Here is an 18,433-nt window from a genome sequence, read left to right as displayed (position 1 = left end):
ATCATACATAGTTATGGGAAGGAGAATCAGAATGAATCCAGAATTTTAAATAATGAAAATAGTCCACAAAGTTTAATTTTTTATTTTAAATATAATTTGCCTAAAGTACTACTGAGAAAACTTTATCAGAACACCAAAGTCTTTAGTTGTTGTTAATACGGTTAAAATAACAAATTCAAATAAATTATTACATTTATTAAGAGCCCACTTTGTTCCAAGCATTGTACTAGACAGATTCCAAGGATTCAAGGGTGAATATATCAGACACAATCCCTGACCTAAATTTTATGAAGGCAAAAAATGAACCTATACTAAAAATACTTTTAAAATGCTAATATATGAACAACAAAAAAACCCTGCAACAATGGGAATCTCAATTCCATTAAGCCCACTAACTGGACTGTTCATTTTTGGACAAGAGGAAAACAGAGCATTGTAAATTACTAATGAATAACAATTGAGCAATTGTTTATGTGATAAATGATTTCTTTATGCTTCTGGGAAAATTCTGAGTATGAATCTACATACCATACATAACTAGACAGGAAAACAGTTCCAGATAAGAATAAGAAAAACAGATAAAATAAGTACAAACAGTTTTTGTGGAATCACAAACAGCTACAATCGTGGAACAGACCTACTTTGGGCAAATGGTGGGAAAAAAGACAGAAAACACATAAGACACAAGTAAGAAATAAAAAGGGGAACAAGAAATAGGACAAACAATAGGAGAAAAAGAAGTGAAATGAAAAATCAAATGATGGGATTAAAAATATTACTTAGCATACTAATAAGCTTCACACACGTTTTGAATTCAAGGTAAGAATTCGAGGAACAATTAGAATTTCTTTTCAGAATCTCCTAATGAGTTGTGAAGCCCACAAGTTAATTAAATCACATATAGCACAGTGTAGATTTAGCTGAACCCAAAAATTATGGTAATTCAATGCTACCCAAAACAACACACAGAGTGTCAACTCAATTACATGTTCCACAATTAGGTATGCATCTATGACTGATTAGCATTTAGATATTATAATTAAAATGCCTGATTCTTATATATTTAAATGTTATTTCATTATAAATTACTTTCTATTTTTTATAATAAAGGGGTTATAGTGATTTTTAAATTATGCATGTAAATAGGTTATATCACCTATGAATTTCAATTCAGGGTAGTAAAGGGAACGATAAAATAATTGTTATAAAAGGGGAATTAGGTCAATTGGGGTTGAGAGAATATACAGCACCTATATTTAGGAGTAAACTTATTGGGTAATAAGGTCTGTAATTCTTAACTTTACTAAATAAACTGTTTCCCTCAGTGTTGTAATATAATTTATAATTCCACTAGCACTACATGACAGTTCCAGTATTCTATATCCTTGCAAATACTTGATACTGTCACCAATTTGCTGGGCAAAAATATATATCTTACTGTGGTGGTATTTTGTATTTCTATGATCATTAATATAATTGAGCATCTTTTTTATTTATTCACCATCTGTTTCACTTTTTAAATAAAGTTCTTATTTAACTCTTTGGCCTGTTTTTCCATTGGATTAAAAATACATAATTTTAAGAATTCTCTTTCAGAAAGACTAACCACACCCGCAACACCCAAAGACCAAAACCACAAATAAAGTTAGGCTTATTAACCAGATTATTTTTAAAATATAAAGTGGTATGGCAAACTTATTAGAAAGGTAGACAAACCAAAAGGAAAAAAAAAAGCTTTTCTAAAGTGGAACTTACTTATAGAGAAAAAAGGTGACAAAATAGGTTATATCCAAACTTCAGTTACTACTCTGCAAATAAGGGTTTCAAATATGTTTTTCTTTTCTGATATTATTTTACTATCAACAATACCTAGCATTATTATCTTGGGCAAATTCAATCCTTTGGCAATCATTTTGTTTCTAATGGTAATTTACTTTCAACTATTTGAATGCTACATTATCTAATCACATCACTAAAACCTACAAAATGTAGCATTTCCAATTAATTAAAACATTTTTTTTAAGAAAAATAGTCTATTCCAACTTTGAAAACTACTGAGCTGCTGAGTATGCGAAGAAGCTTATAAACCAATATTTGTCTTATCAGTTTATATCATTCTTATTATATACTGAGAATTATATAAAATAATTATAAAACAGAATTATGTTTTGAACAATAATTTCATTCTTTCGAAACGCAAGTACATTAACTCTAGTTTGTATCTGTTAAAGTTCTACTTCATCTTGACTTTGCACTGTTCGATTGGTTTTTTTGCTTGTTAATTAAGCCAAAGACCTCTATTAAAAATGTGCACAGCTCATGTCACTGATATAAGAAAAAGATGTGTAGCTGTGTCAATATGATAATCCACTGGTATTTGAAGTAACTATCCCCCTTAGTCCAATTGTGCTCGATTCTTTGCTTTAATGTGTTATAGCACCAAATCCCTAATTGTGTGCTTCCCGTTTCGGATCCCTGTCACTTTAGATTACCCTATCCACTAGGCTCTTTCTGCTGACTTGAGCCAGCCATTGCCTGGCTAAGTGCCTCCATTTCTCATTTTCCTGGTTACTCCTGAAACCCTACCAGCGGCCTCCCAGGTCCCCAGCCTGCCTTACCTCCCTCATTATCCCCTCCCTCCTCTTTTCCTCCCAGGCAAAGACCTAGCTCCCAATCCTCACTGCTTACATAATACAATTTCTACTCCTGCCTCTGATTGCCATAACACCCCCTAACCTCTGACACTATGACTAATCTCCCCCAATCCCTACTTTAGTTTCCAATGCCTCAGATCCCAGGCCAATGACCTGGTCCTAAAGGGCCTGTTGCCATTTAGAAAACTATGAAAGAGGTAAGATATATCCCCGCACGTAAGATTTTAATTCTGAATGTGTTTCTCCATGGAAACAACGTTATAAGTAGTCTTCAGTTTCTTTAGTACTAGAGTACCATGACTCAGTTACCTATAGGCTGCATAGGCTTTGGTTGGGTAGACTGGTAACCTGGGCATCATTTATATCAACGTTTCCTGAGGGAAAAGGCATTTCACATTTCAAATAACTGACTTAAAAAGACTTCCGCCTTCCTGAAAATGCTGCTCTGTATTCTCTCAGCAAGCAACACTGTGTTACAAAGAATGGTGATCAATATCTGTTAAATGACTGATATATTGGGGGGGTGGGGGAGGGCACAATTGTGTCTGCTACTATAGTATATTTTAAATATAATTTAGCATTCAAAGACCACAACAAATTAACTGAATTTTTTAGAACAGTATGTACTGGCCCCCCGTTTATTATTACTGATGTAAGCTATGGCCACCCACAACTTACCCTCCATCACATTAATGAATTCAACTTAAGAGAAAGGAGGAAAGTTAACCTTAATTGAGAATTGATTATGAGACAAAAGGCTTACATACTATAATTTATTGTTACTGCAATTCTGTGATATTAGGTACTATTAATTCCACTTTAGACATTTAGAAACTAAGGTTCACAGGAACCAGATGTATTGATAGTTGGTTTATATGATTAATAACTTTATTAGGCAAAAAAAGAGAGTACATAGACGGAGAAAAATGTTTAATTCCAAATCCAAATAAATCAAAATAAGTAGTCTGAAGGATGAACCAGAAATAAAAGTAGAAATTAGCTATATTTTAACCTAAGAGCTTAGATGCAGTATGTGCCACTAAAATATATGCAAGGGTCAGACTTTCTGCTCTCATGGGCAATTCCTCCCTAAGAACTTGAACATATTTGAAAAGAGAAGTGCTTCGTCAAAACATTTCATGAGATTTATTTGATTGATATACTGGTTATAGGGTAGGGCTGAGAATGATCTGGAACATTAGGAAGTTAAGAAGCTCAGGGATTCTGAGAATCTGGGCAACCAGTGGGCTGCTGTATGGCCTACTTCCTTGGGAATGCCAGCCCTAGAAGCAAATCAAGGTATGTCCTGACACCCCTTTACAACAGCTTCATTTCTATAGCTACCTAGAAAATGGATCCTGTTTCAACTCCATTATAGAAATAATGGAGAAGTCCAGATACAACCCCAAGTCTATCTGAATCCAAAGTCCATATTCTCTCTCATTTTACAATCTGAAACCAAGGGGATATTTTTTTTAAATAAATACTTCGTTTTTCTACATCAATATCTTATTTTGAACTTACAATAAGAATAACCAAGATTATGTTGAATTTTATAATTTAGTATCTTCTATAAGATAATTTAAAAATTATTTTTTTAAAGTTTATCGGGGTAACAATGGTTAGTAAAGTTACATGGGTTTCAAGGGTACAATTCTGTAATACATCATCTATATAGCTCATTGTGTGTTCACCACCCAGAGTCAGTTCTTTCATCACCATATATTTGATCCCGTTTACTCTCATCTACCTTACTCTTAAATTAAATGTATAGATTCTTAAAAATAATTTACTTTAAACACAGTGAAACAATTTCAACAAAAAATTATATATTCTTTCATTGAAGTTGAAATAGGAAAAAGTTATTATCAATCAGAATAAAAACAACCATTTACTGTGCATTATTTCAGACTCTGAGCTTAGCCCTTTGCATGCCATTATCAGATTTATTTTTAGTCCTTATTCTGAATTATGTCACTATAGTGTAATTTTGCTTCAATATTATTCAAGCGAAAAATAAGCAACACTAAGAATAAAGAATAGCCAATTAAATCTAATCTAATTAGAGCAGGAATAGGAAATTGATCATTTTTGTACTTTTAAGAGAATAGAGATCTTCAGTTAAAATAAAAGGACTATAAACAGTAATTCAACATACACAAAAAATAAAGAGCACTGCTAAAGGCAACCACAACAATAGCAAATGAAAAAGAGAGCATAAATGTATTTTTGTTTGTAACTTTTTTTTCGATATGATCTAAAAGATATTGCATAAAGAATAATTATAAAACTGTGCTGATGAGCTTATAATGTACAAGGATATAAGCACTTAGGCACTATGCTTCTATAACAGCCATCGAAATTTGTGTCCAATCTCTATCACGCTGTGGCTAAGTCATTCAGGTAGTGAGAAACTACTACTCAATCTAGAAACTCTGCATACTATGTAAAGTTCTATTAGGCAAACTCTCAATAAAAATATGAAGGCTGTGAATGACTTTAAAAGTTAAGCTTTTCTAGCTTCTACACAATAACAAAACAATCAACAAAATGAAAAGTCAACTACATAATCAGAGAAAATATTTGCAAACCATATATCTGATAAGGTTTAATATCCAAAATATATCGGAACTCATTCAATTTAATAGAAAAAAATCCAATTAAAACTGAGAAGAGGAATTGAATAGACATTTTCCAAAGAAGACATACAACTAGCCAACAGGTACATGAAAAGGTGCTCAACATCACTAATCATCAAGGAAAGGTAAAACAGAACCACAGGGAGATACCATCTCACACCTTTTACAATGACTATCATCAAAAAGATAAGAGATAAATGCTGGAGAGGATGTGGAGAAAGGGAAACCCATGGATTCCTCGGCATATATTAGTCTCTATTTCAATAACAAAGTTCACAATAGGGTTTTCTTTTCCTAATATTCATATACTTTAAAAATCACCTAACTACCCAACTATGGATGGTGAATTAATGCTATACTAAATTGTCGTACTCTAAAACAGCAAAAATGCACACCAATGGTACTCATATTGATTGAGATAATAATGTTTAAGAATTTTAGGGAGTAAAAATCGTGTACTAAATGCATATTCTGGTAGGATATTTGTAACACCACTTTGCAATTAATAGAACACTCCCAAATTGAACATTTAAAGCAATATATTTATATTCTAAAGTAAACTTAGGCTCACAGACTCCTAATAGAATTTGTTTTGTTCTGTTTCTTTACCTATTCAACAAATATTCACAGGGCACACGCTATGTGCCAGGCACTAAAAGATAAGGTCCCTGCCCCTCAAAGTGTGCACAGTCTAGTAAGAAGCTCCCATTCTGAAATCAAAAACTTTATGGTGAGAAAGGACCTCATAGTTCCCTTATTTCACAAATAAGGAAACTAGGACTCGTGGTTAATTTAGCTACTAAGACAGACAGACACTCAGGTCTACAGATTTCCTGCCTCATGTTTTCTTTGCACCACACTTTTTATTACTAACAGTGATGATGGCGTGCTTCCAAGTGAGTCACACAGAAACATGGAACTATGGGCAATGTATGTAATAGTTACCAAATGAGAGACAGAATTCCCTATTACATGTGATATTATGATAAAGCCCCTATAAGAAACTGAAGGATTAAACAAGACACTGAAGAACAAAATAAGGCAATATAATAGTAAGCTTTCTAATCCATAATTATGGTTTTGATCTATAAAATGGGGATATTAAAAGTACTCATTTCATATAATTGCTGTGAAAATTAAATTAATACCTGAAAGTACTTAGTAAGCCTGGTACCTAGTAAATACTCAGTAAATGTTAGGCATTCTTATGGACAATCATTACTTAAATGTATATGTATGTCCTATAAAGAAAAAAAAGAAACTGTATTTCTTTAAGGAATTATCCTATTATTATGATGGTCTTATTTTTCTAGCAACTAGTAAAATTTAGCACTAGAACATTTATTTCTGAAAAAAATTTTAATATGCATAATATCTAATAGTATCATCCCTTTCTCTATAAAGACACATCAGTCCTAAAATTACAGAAAAATATATTAATGAAATTATTTACATTGAATCATAATTTAAATTAAATCCTCACTTAGTTCAGTATTCCTAAGATTATAAACCCTAAATATTAAGAGAATGTTCAAAGATGACTTTCAAATAATTAACAAGTTTTTATGCAGCTTTTCTCATTTTATATAAACTATCATTTATTAACGTCTTTGAAATAACCATGCATTGTATACATTAATGACACTATTTTATATTAATATCAATCATCATCCAATATCAATAACAAAATAAATATTTATATCCACTTACTGCAATCTCTCTACAAGCTGACATGGATATTCCTGTTCCTTCAATTTGCTTCAATGCATATTCTTTTTCATCTTTTCTGCATATGAACAAAAAAAAATTATTTTTTGTACACATTATTTTGATTGAAAATTATAACTACAAAAACAATGAAAATGCACTAGTCTTGCAGTGATATGTAAATACTACTGTCACTATGCATGCACTGCTTATTATTTCTGATATTTCAACTACAGAAATATGAAATACCAAACAAAATTCATGTCACAATGAAAATACCAGACAGACAAATTTCAAAACTGAAACAGAACAGGATACTCAACACAGCACTAGTTTCAAAACTAAACAAACATAAACTCAAGCATATTGCAAGATAATTCTACTCCTGTCTTAATTATCTGGAGTCTACGAAAGCATTTTGTTATAAACATTAACCACAAAAATAAATGGCAGATGTAAACTCCTATATTCATTTAAAGTAATTTCATAGTGTAAGAACCACTAAATAGGAGGGAGGATCTATGGAAAAATGTTGACGGACTGGGATACCCTATTACTCACCTAGGATAAAGGACAGACATTCAAAAGTCCCAAGACCTCAACCAAAAGCCTTGGAAAGACTTCAAAACTTCAGCCAACACCTCATTCACAAGAACTCTAAGAAAAACCCAGTAGTTACAGTGAAATGTCCAAACAATGGAGGTAGGATTAAGAATTCTGGGAATCTACAGTAATTACCAGGGTGCTTAACCAAGGGAAGACAGCATTTCAATAATGGTAATACAGTCCATAAAAACATTAAGAGTATCAGATGAGTGCCACATAGTAAGTATCCTCAGGGTACTGACTCCAGAAGCAGCCACAGCAAGATCCCAGCTAAATGTCACAAATGGGTTCATACCATGGGTTGTTCTGTTAAGAGGAGTATAATCCATGCCCTCCAAATTTTGTCTTTTGATCACTGTATTTTGCCATACATAATGAGCATTTTTGCCCAAATTTGTGAGGGAAAAATAAGGATGCGCATAATTCTGTATCCATATAAATGTTTTTAATTCCTTTATTTATGCTTATGAGTTGAAAGTGTAACTCTAGAAATCAATAACAATATCCATCTGAAAAATAATACCAGGGAATACGATCATCCGATCATCGGTTTTGTTGAACTTACGGTGAACTTGCAACAACGAGTTCTTGGCCTTCTATGATGTGTAACTATCATAAATTTGTTACCGGTATATAAAACTTTTTGTACCTTGTGTCTGTTCTTGTGTTTTGTAATTATTTGTTACATAAAATTTCTTGTACCATGATACGCTAAAAAATAAATGCTAAAATTTCTTTATAACACAAAAAACAAGTACTTAAATGTAAACAAATAAAAATTTGAATTAAAAAGTTAAAGCAAAAGAATTTTTCCCTGAAAGGTTGGGCCAAAAATGTGGGTGTGCATTATACACGGGAGCGCATTATACACGGCAAAATACAGTCCACCGTATTAGAGCCTCAGCAGGTATCACCATGTCACAATGGTTTCGTGGAATGGTAGTACCTAAGTACTGCCACACCTGTCCTACTTACCTATTGCTCATTTTCCCCATTCTGTGTTTACTAGCAGATAAAGCAGTTTAAGAGGTTATCAGGTTATTCATAATATGTATTTTAAAACATTTAAAGTGCCTTTTGAAGATTCTAACAATCACGTATGCTTTGAGCAAGTAACTGAGTTAGGGTTACTTTCCCCCACAATCAGTTTGAAAACTACATCCATGTCTCTTCCAATACATGGCATTCAAGGTAATAAAGTGGCATTTTGGTAAAGAGAAAATACACCAGACATATCAACAAGATGGTCTGTTATGCAGTTAATAAAACGATAATCATGAAGGCCATTAGAAACATGGAAAATGTTTGCCATATACTACTGAGAAAACACACAAATTATACCATATAAAATATACATATATCTAGACATATATGGAAAGTAATATAAAAAATAAAAAACAGTTGTGTTAAAATGTAGGAAGTTACATTAACTAGCTTTAGTGTTAATATTATATTGTCTTTTGAATTAGAATTAGAGGGAAATAGAAAAGAATCCAAAATGATTTGACATTATGAAAATTGTCAACTACTATAACAATCTTTAGTATTGTCAAAGTGGTATCTTAGGCATGTTTTCAGGAGCAAAGTCAAAAACAGGGAAAGTTTAAGTGATCATTTTTTTTCCTTTTTCTGTTTCCTCCAAACATAAAACTAGACTTTTTTCAGACTACCCAGAAGCCACTAAAGAAGTACAAAACAGCAGGTGGCTGACTGTAATTAAAACCAGATGTCTCCCGCCACCTTAAATATATGTGTATATGTGTGAGAGCACTTGTGCCTGAGATGCTTAACAGTGCTTACAGTGTAAATTTCATGATTTAATAATTAAATTAACTACCAGGTATCTATTGCAGAATAAACTTAATAAATTATTAAACTTGTAGTAGCTTTCTGAAAAAATTTTCATAGGAAACCATAATTTTTAAACAGAAATAAATTTCAAGCCCCAGTTCCCCTAAATGAACTGCTCCAGACGCTCATGTAATTGCATAGTTTTATTTTTAATACTGTAAAGAATATTACACAATCTGGATAGGTTATCGTTGCTATGGAAACTATAAGATATTTGCAGTAAGTCAAAAAGTACAAAATTAACACATCACATTAATGACTTCTGAATTTCATATCCAGGCTGTCAAAGGAATTTGAAAGCTTGGGCAGAATAGACTGACGCATAGACTTCTTACTCTGAATTATATGGGTGGGATCTAGGAACAAACCCAGTAATTATTTCACTTAATAAGTTTAAATATAACTTCCATCTCCTAAATTAATAAAATACTCCAAGATATGCAAACTTCAAATTTATTTGCAGCTTTTACATTGAAGACTGAAAGAAAGCGCATATATCATTACCATTTCTCTTGCATATTAACATCAGATGTAAGCGATGATGTGGCACCTCTGAGGTTTACCATATGAAGAAGTGGCAGCATACCAGCAGGCATATGGGGCTCACTTTCACCACCGTACTATGTCAATGCGAATCTTCGGTCAGATGCCAATACCTTAGTTATGAAACTAAAGATGGTCCTTTCCCACAATGCCCACAAATATTTCAATGACTAGCACGTGGGGCAGGGAAGCTTTATTGCTCTCAACCCATGTGAGTGCCCCTCTCCAGGAGTTCCTCCAAAAGGTGGGGACAGTGCATGCCCCACAGCTTACATGTCTCGGGTATACCTAATATTAAGTATCATAAAAGTATAATCTGCTTTTTCACGTAACAAGGCTGAAAAGCCAGTGAACCTGGCCTACGCTACTCTGATAACCTGGCTTTTACAAGCAGCTTAGTTCTTTCTTAAAACTATTTTGTTTCTAAATTACTATTATTTCTAAATAAAAGTAGTATATTATTTACTGTAATAAAGACAAAGGAATTTCAAAGCCTTCAGATAAGCTGCTCTCTAAATTTTAGTGCATATTAGATACTATGGTTAGAGCAACTGCATACTGAAAATAATCAAAGGAGTTTACTAAATAAATCCAGGAGAATTAAAAATATATAAATGTGTAATATAAACATGGATATTTTTAATTTAGAATTTGTTTAATTTAATGACATTTCTCCTATACGTTAGTAATGCGTGTGAAAACCATGCAGGCTTCAATTTCAGCAGTCACAAAGAAAGCAACTGTTCGACAGGAACATTATGTAACAACAAAATAGAAAAATTAGTTTGGCAGAGACTGTGATCCTATTACTTTTTCCATCTGAGACACTATGTTCTAGAAAACTCCTGATGCAAGCAATTCTATAGATAATAGAAAAAATAAGAAGCACATAGTTGTGCAAACTATAGAAATCATTGCCTTAAAATAAAAGCTTTAACCAGACTCAGTGGTAGCATTTAAATGTAATTCAGGGAAGAGCTGCTCAAGCCTAAAGAAACAAGGTCAGTATGTAGGAACATGTCTTGAATGGATTAGGAACTGGCTTAAAGAAAAAGATAGATGTATACCTTTCAATGCCTACCTGTCAGTCTAAACTTGGTGACCAGCCTCCAGCAAGGTGAAGCAGCCTGTACGCACAACTAGAGTTAAGGGCTGGCCAGAACCCCATTTCGTATCATCATAACTAAGTAGGCCCAAGGCTTTTTGGCTCCTATCAATACTACTACTAGGTGTGCAGTTCATCCCTGGGCCATCTTTGGTCCCAAGGACTCATGGCAGACAAAAATTTAGAAACATCTTTTAAGAAAAAAAGGCAGACATTCAAGCTCAAGCAAGGCTAAGGGAAAATTTTTAGTCTTCAAATTAGTAGGGTTAAAATCCATTTATGTTTCTAAGGAAAACAAAAGAAACTTACTATTTTATTTTACATCAACCAACAAACAACTACTGAATAAATATTATATGCCCAAAACTATGCCAAACTCTGAGGATGAACAAAATTAGAAACTGACCCTAGATATCTGTGATACCCTAGATATCACGGAGTCGCAATTCAGCCAGAAAAAGATTCTGGGTGAGCAGGAAATATAAACAAATAACTCTGATATGACTTCTTCTGCATCTAAGAAGTACGCGTCACAGGCACAGAGACAACGAGACTAGTATTTCTTTCAAAGCTTTAAGAAAGGTAACTACAAGAGTAGTGCCTTTAAGAGAGGAGTTTCTCAGGCACAGCACAGATGATGGGGATAGAGAATTCCAGGCAGAAGTATAGCAGAAGTGTATTCTGACAGAAGCAGAAGCATATCCAGGCAGAAGCATATTCAAGAAATCGCTAGTATGTTCAGTATAGCTGGAAACTGGGGGCATGGCATGATGGCAGGGGCAAGAAATGAGGTTAGAAAAGAAAAGGAAAGGGACTGTGTGAGCGCAGCAAAGAAGCTTGTATCTCATTATGTAAATGGTGTGGAACGAAAGGTTTTTAGAACAGAGAAGGTACACTAACAGATCTTTGCTCAGAAATGTAACTGTGGTGGCAGAGCAAACATTTGGTAGGTTGTGTCAAAAGTCCAGATGGGAAAAGATGACAGACTAGATTAGAATAGTGGCATAGAACAGACATAGGTTCAAAAGACATTTCTGAGTCAGAACTGACAAAATTTAGTAATTCCTTTGATTCTGTAAGTCAAGGAAAGGAAGACTCTGAAGATGGATGAAGTTTTCACTTTGTCTAATCGTGTGAATGAAAAGACCATTAACCAAAGAAATGATGATGTAAATAAATGGAGACCAGGAAATATAGATTTTATTCTAAAGGCAACTAAAGTTATGTAGGAAGATTATTCTTATTAGGAAGGACAGAAATTAGAAGTGTGAAAAACAATTAGGAGGTTACTGTTAAGTGTGAGAAGTGAGAACTTGGATTATACTATTTCCTTCATTCAGAATTCTAAGTCAGATAAACATTTACTATTTTAAAGGCTCTAAAATGACAAAATTTCAGAAACTCCTATTATGTCAAATTCTTATTGCTCAGAAGTGATTTTAATTAGAACAAATATATCTGCTGTCATGGCTTACGACTTCAGGCATGAAAAGTGTTAAGTTTAAAATGTAAATAACTAAGGACTACATTACACAGAAAGTAATTATTAGCAAACATTGAGTGTAAACCAAAGTTTTAATATAAAACATTATCTTCCTTTGAGAATTCATGACTCTCAAGTCAGACTTACTTGCTACAAAAGGTAATATAGCAAGTAATGCCAGACATTCCTTTCAGAAATGTTTTACTAAGCATGTACTGTGTGCCAGGCACTGTGCTGGTCTCTAGACAGAGTGGGAAGAACAAGACAATCCTTTCCCTTGTGAACCGATACACAGAGAGATACACAAGCAAGGGACATAAGCTGATAAGCACGACAGCAGATATATGTGCAAAGTACATTAAATAAAGAAAGATTTGGTTCGGGTAGAGGGGCTAGATACAAGGGCTATCAGGTAAAAAGAATTTTCAAAGGGAACATCCAAATGGACCTTGAGAGATGAGAAGGCTTTCACAAAGCAAACAAAAGGAGTCAGGGCCTTACGGACACCAGAAATGCATGGACAAAGTCTGAAGATTAAAATCCACGCTATATTCAAGAAATCAGCAGAAGACAAATGAGTATAGCTAGAACAGAAGACATTAAGCAACACATGAAAAGAGTAAAGAAGATGGAATTAGCATAGTCTTGTATGGTATGCTAAAAAGTTGGCATTTTTCCTGTAAAATTGGCAGCCTTTAGAAGTTTCAAGCAAGAGAAACACACGATCAAACTGGTATTCTCAATAAGCAGACAGTATGCAGGATGGATCAGAGGATTTAAAGTCAAAGGTAAAAGTTTTAGGAAGAGTTGCTAAAGACCAAAATTAGAGTAAATATACTAAGAATGGAGAGAATGTATTCAAGAAGCATTCCAGAGATAGGCTTATCTATTGTGACCAAATAGATGAGGTATGATAAAAAAATACGGTGAATGTTTAAATCAAAAATAACATTACAGTAAAAGATATGTTGCCATTAATCCTCCTCAAAACATTCCCCCTCACTTCGAACAAATGTATCCCATCATTCTTGCCACTTTCTGAAGTCCTCTTTCGAGACTGTCTTTAGTTGCGCTGTCGTGGCTGCCTCAACGTGCCGAATCAATTCAAAATATTTACCTTTCTTGGTCATGTAGACTTTGGGGAAAAGCCAGAAGTCGCACGGTGCTGGTGAATAGGGTGGATGAGGACACACCGTAATGTTTTTATCTGACAGAAATTGCTGTACCTGAAGCGATGTGTGAGACGAAGCCTTTCTGTTGTGATCACAAAATACAGTAAATGCTGCTGCCAAGTGCCATCCAACAGAAAGGCAGGGATCTTCAATATTGGAAGTGGCAGGTGGAACAGTATGTGACAAGTTTCAACGTGTTCCATGCAGTCAGTCGGGAGTGAGTTATGGTTGAGAGGAGGTGTGTTTTAATGTACTATAAATCATCCTCCATCATGACAGCGCTCCGTGTCACACATCACTTCTGGTACGGTAACTTCTGTCAAATAAAAACATTACAGTGTGTCCTCATTCACCTTCTTCACCAGATCTGGCACTGTGCAACTTCTGGCTCTTCCCCAAAGTCAAAATGATTCAGGACATCGAGGCAGCCACAACAGCAAAACTAAAGACATTCACGAAAGAGGACTTTCAGAACTGCTTCAGAAAGTTCCAAGAACGATGGGGTAAGTGTGTTCAAATCGAGGGGAAGTATTTTGAAGGGGGTTAATGGCAATGTGTTTTTTACTGTAATAAATTTGTAATTTAAACATTCACCATATTTTTGAATCACACCTCGTATTTGACAGCTGCTGATGTTTTGCAAACACATGACTAGTAGGGCAAGCACTTCGTTCAAAACTCTCTCAGGAAACGTACATACTCTATTTTATTAGTGCAAGTCCTTATAATTGAGGCCTGTTTTTCCCAAATGAGTAAGGAGACTACCTTATTCATTTCTATGTATTCTTCAGGAACTAACAAAGTACCTTGCAAATAGTAAAAACTAAGCATTTGTTGTAGTGAAAAAAATTTGTTTATTAGTCTTGATCAACTTAAAAAAAAATTTCAGCATAACAAAACCTGGAAAACCTTCTTTTAAAAATATGTATTTTTTGGGGGGATGGATGGCTCAGTTGGTTAGAGCGCAAGCTCTGAATAACAGGGCTGCCGGTTCGATTCCCACATGGGCCAGTGAGCTGCGCCCTCCACAACTAGACTGAAGACAATGAGCTGCCGCTGAGCTTCTGGAAGGGCGGCCGAATGCCTCAGTTGGTTAAGAGCGCGAGCTCTCGACAAAGTTGCTGGTTCAGTTCCCATATGGGATGGTGGGCTGCGCCTCCTGCAACTAAAGATTGAAAACGGCGACTGGACTTGGAGCTGAGCTGCACCCTCCACAACTAGATTGAAGGACAACAACTTGGAGCTGATGGGCCCCTGGAGAAACACACTGTTCCCCAATATACGCCATAAAAATAAAATATTCTAGAAAATAAAGTGTGAACAATAATCAAACACCAATATTTGTACTGGAAAAGTAATCATATCTAAAAATTAAACAGAAAGTACCTATCTCTTTCTAGGACAGAAGAAGAAAAATACAAATATTTTGTCATTCTCAAATCCATCCTGTCAGATTAGATAGAACTAGATCAACAACCTGCTCCTTTAGGTACATTTTCCAATTTCAGTGTTCATGAATCATCTCAAATCGTATCAATGAAAAAAATTACTCAAAACAGAAATTAATAGTCAAGATGTCAAAATCAACACTTAAAACTTAATAAAATTTAAATATACCTAAGTTTTTCACCATACTACCAAAGGTTCTGCCAAACCTAGATCACTAAGGAATCATCTTTTGATAAAAAATGTAGGTTTTGCATGTTTTTCCTAGCTGATCTGAACTACTGTGATAATAGAGAGTGTGATATATATTATAAGAAATATATATATTTTGGTCTTCCTCCAGCTCACAGCTCCTAAAACTCCTCTAATTTCCTAAGTGGTAAGAGCATTTTTTATATAATATTTAAGTTTTGTTCCTGGAATAGCTCCAAAAGGATAAAAATGAAAAAATAGCTCTTTTATTCAGAAGCCCCTTTCAACCACACCTAAGTTTTGGAAACTCCCTAGAAAAGGGAAACAACCCACGCACCACTCCCACCCCCAAGAGGGGAATGGAGGTTGAATTAATCACCAACGATCAACAATTTAATCAATCATGCCTACATAATAAAATCACCATAAAAATCCCTAAAGTATAGAGTTCAGAGAGCTATTAGGTGGGTGAACCAAAACACATCCATTTGCCTGGAGGGTGATGCACTCCAAAATTCCATGGGGACAGAAGCTCTTGTGCTCGGGACCCTTCTGGACATAGACCTAGTCTTATGTATTCTTCATCTGACTGTTCATTTGTATTCTTTAATATATCCTTTGTAATAAACCAGTAACCTAGTGTGTAAACTGTCTTCCTGAGTTCTGTGAGCCATTCTAACAAATGACGGAACCGAAGGAAGGGGTCATGGAAACCTCTGATTTGAAGCCAAGTCAGACAAAAGTTGGAAGTAACTAACTTGGGGCCCACCACCTGTGACTGGCGTCTAACGTGGAGGTGGGGGGCAATCTTATGGGACTGAGCCGTTAGCCTGTGGAGTCTTCATCAAGTCCAACTAGCTGATGTCAAAATTGAGTTAAACTGGAGGATACGTAGCTGGTCAGTATGGGGAAAACCCACACATCTGGTAACAGAAGTGTTCTGGGAAGCGTCAGGTGTAAGTGGAGTTGTGAATAGAGAGAGAAACAGTTTTCCCTTTCAAGGAGTCTAAACAGAGTTTTCCTTTTCAAAGAGTCTATTTCCTAATACTACAATAGGTATTCTTACTAGAACCCAAACCATTTGAACCATTACAATCCACAATCTCTGAAATACACTTGAAAGAAAAAAGTGAATTCCTTTAAAGGACTTTACTTAAAACTTTAATCAACATGGAGCATAAATCATAAAATAAAAAGTCAGTTATTAGCTAGTAAGAATTCATTTTCTTTTAAAAGTTTCCATATAGGTTGGCCTGAATTAGTCTGATGAAAATTCAAGTAGGGGCGGACGGGTGGCTCAGTTGGTTAGACCATGAGCTCTGGGCAACGGGGCTGCCAGTTCGAGTCCCACATGGGCCAGCGAGCTGCGCGCTCCGCAACTAAGATTGAAAGGACAACAACTTGACTTGGAAAAAGTCCCGGAAATACACACTGTTCCCCAATAAAGTCCTGTTCCCCTTCCCCAATAAAATCTTTGGGGAAAAAAAGAAGTGGAAAAAAATTTCAATTTCAAGTAAACCTAATGTTGTCAAGTGAACCATTTCATAGGAATGTCAATGTAAAATCAAATTCTATTCACTAAAAAGTTGAAAAACATCAATTTAGGAAAACAAAGTTGCTTCCCATCCAAAAGCAAAGATAAATACCCATAATAACGAGCCAATCAACTCACAACTTACAGGGAAAAAATAATATTTTTTTCTTTTATCATTGAATCATCTTTAAAACATAAAAAATAATACTATCCGGTATCATATTTATAATGAGAGTTTTAAGACCTACATTTATATAGTACTTGGTACAAGGCAGGCACTGTTCTAAGAGCCTCAACTCTATTAACTCTCTTAATACTCAAAACATGCTGGGCACAGGTACTTTTCCCACCCCCATCGTACAGATTTGGCCGCTGAAAGCAGAGAGGCTAAGTAACTCACTCTAGATCCCATAGCTAGTTTGAGATTGTTAATGTGGAAGTTACATAATGATTCTGTGATCTGCTCTCTCATACTCAACATCTAATAAGCAAATACCGTCAAAATTATTTTAAGGCAAAAATGGAGTTCTTGCTTAAAAGACAAAATCTGTTGTATTGCATTTTACTACTACAGTAGAATTTTTTATTATCGTTTTATATTATACTGTCAAATCACAAAATCTTGCTGTTATTGACCCTCAGTCTTTTCCATACTGACTGATCTCCCTGATCTCTTTCCCCTCATTCCTATCCATCATTTCCTTCTTTCTTATCCATCAGACAAGGTCAAGCTTTCCAGAAATTTTGTGAACACTCCAGACTGAGGTCAAAGCTCTCTTCTCTGTATTCACCAAGCACATCTCTGTACTATACACATGACATCATATACCACTTTGCATGGTAACTTTTCCGTAGTGTGTGATTTAATGAGTAAGGGGTTTGGAATCATATACCTATTATACTAAGTCACACAGCTAATTAAGTTACTTATACCCTCATGTTACCAGTGTTTGCAGCTGTAAATTGGAAATAATAATACTAACCCAGCACGATTGTTTTGATGATAAATGAGATCACATACATAAAGTACCTAACACAGTATCCAATACCCACTTTAGGCTCAATAAGTGTCAGTTCCTCCACCAAAATTGTACATTTTTCTTAAGAAACTATGATAAAAGTCTGTGAATTAGAACACTTAGAAAAGGACAGAGGAATATAAGTTTTTGGCAAATACCTATCAGCAAAAAAGGAACATGAGATTTGAAATTAACATTTCCTATATGGATAATAAATTTCCTGAGAGGAGATATCACTATCATGTATGTAATGATATCTTTGTGGCCATCACTATACCTTGCAACTAACAATCAGACATTGGGTGAATTGATTAATTGTTTAGAGAACTGATATTATTGGTTATCTGCCTTTTTAAGATGGAAGTTGACAGTAACAGTCTACAATTAAGTTTTTTATTCAACAAATAGTTATGCCTATTGTAATGCATATTGGACACTACAAGGGATGCAATAATGTACTGAAGTATATAGTCTTTCCCCTA

General features: G+C 34.6%; 1 protein-coding gene across 3 annotated transcripts in view; it reads right to left on the bottom strand.

The window, feature by feature from the left end:
- Nucleotides 1-18,433, bottom strand: part of CDK19 (cyclin dependent kinase 19) — a 130,575-nt gene that overhangs the window by 77,519 nt on the left and 34,623 nt on the right. For all 3 annotated transcript variants that reach the window (XM_019735007.3, XM_074333445.2, XM_019735006.3), the window contains one exon: nucleotides 7,004-7,079. In XM_019735007.3, the coding sequence (XP_019590566.1) occupies nucleotides 7,004-7,027 (24 nt within the window). In that variant the 5' untranslated portion in view covers nucleotides 7,028-7,079. The remainder of the gene's footprint in view (nucleotides 1-7,003; nucleotides 7,080-18,433) is intronic.

Source organism: Rhinolophus sinicus, chromosome 2, assembly GCF_057876585.1.
Source record: "Rhinolophus sinicus isolate RSI-liver-muscle chromosome 2, RSI-T2T, whole genome shotgun sequence".
Lineage (NCBI taxonomy): Eukaryota > Metazoa > Chordata > Mammalia > Chiroptera > Rhinolophidae > Rhinolophus > Rhinolophus sinicus.
The sequence above is the reverse complement of the archived record's forward strand: the minus strand, read 5'-3'. Positions and strand labels throughout refer to the sequence as shown.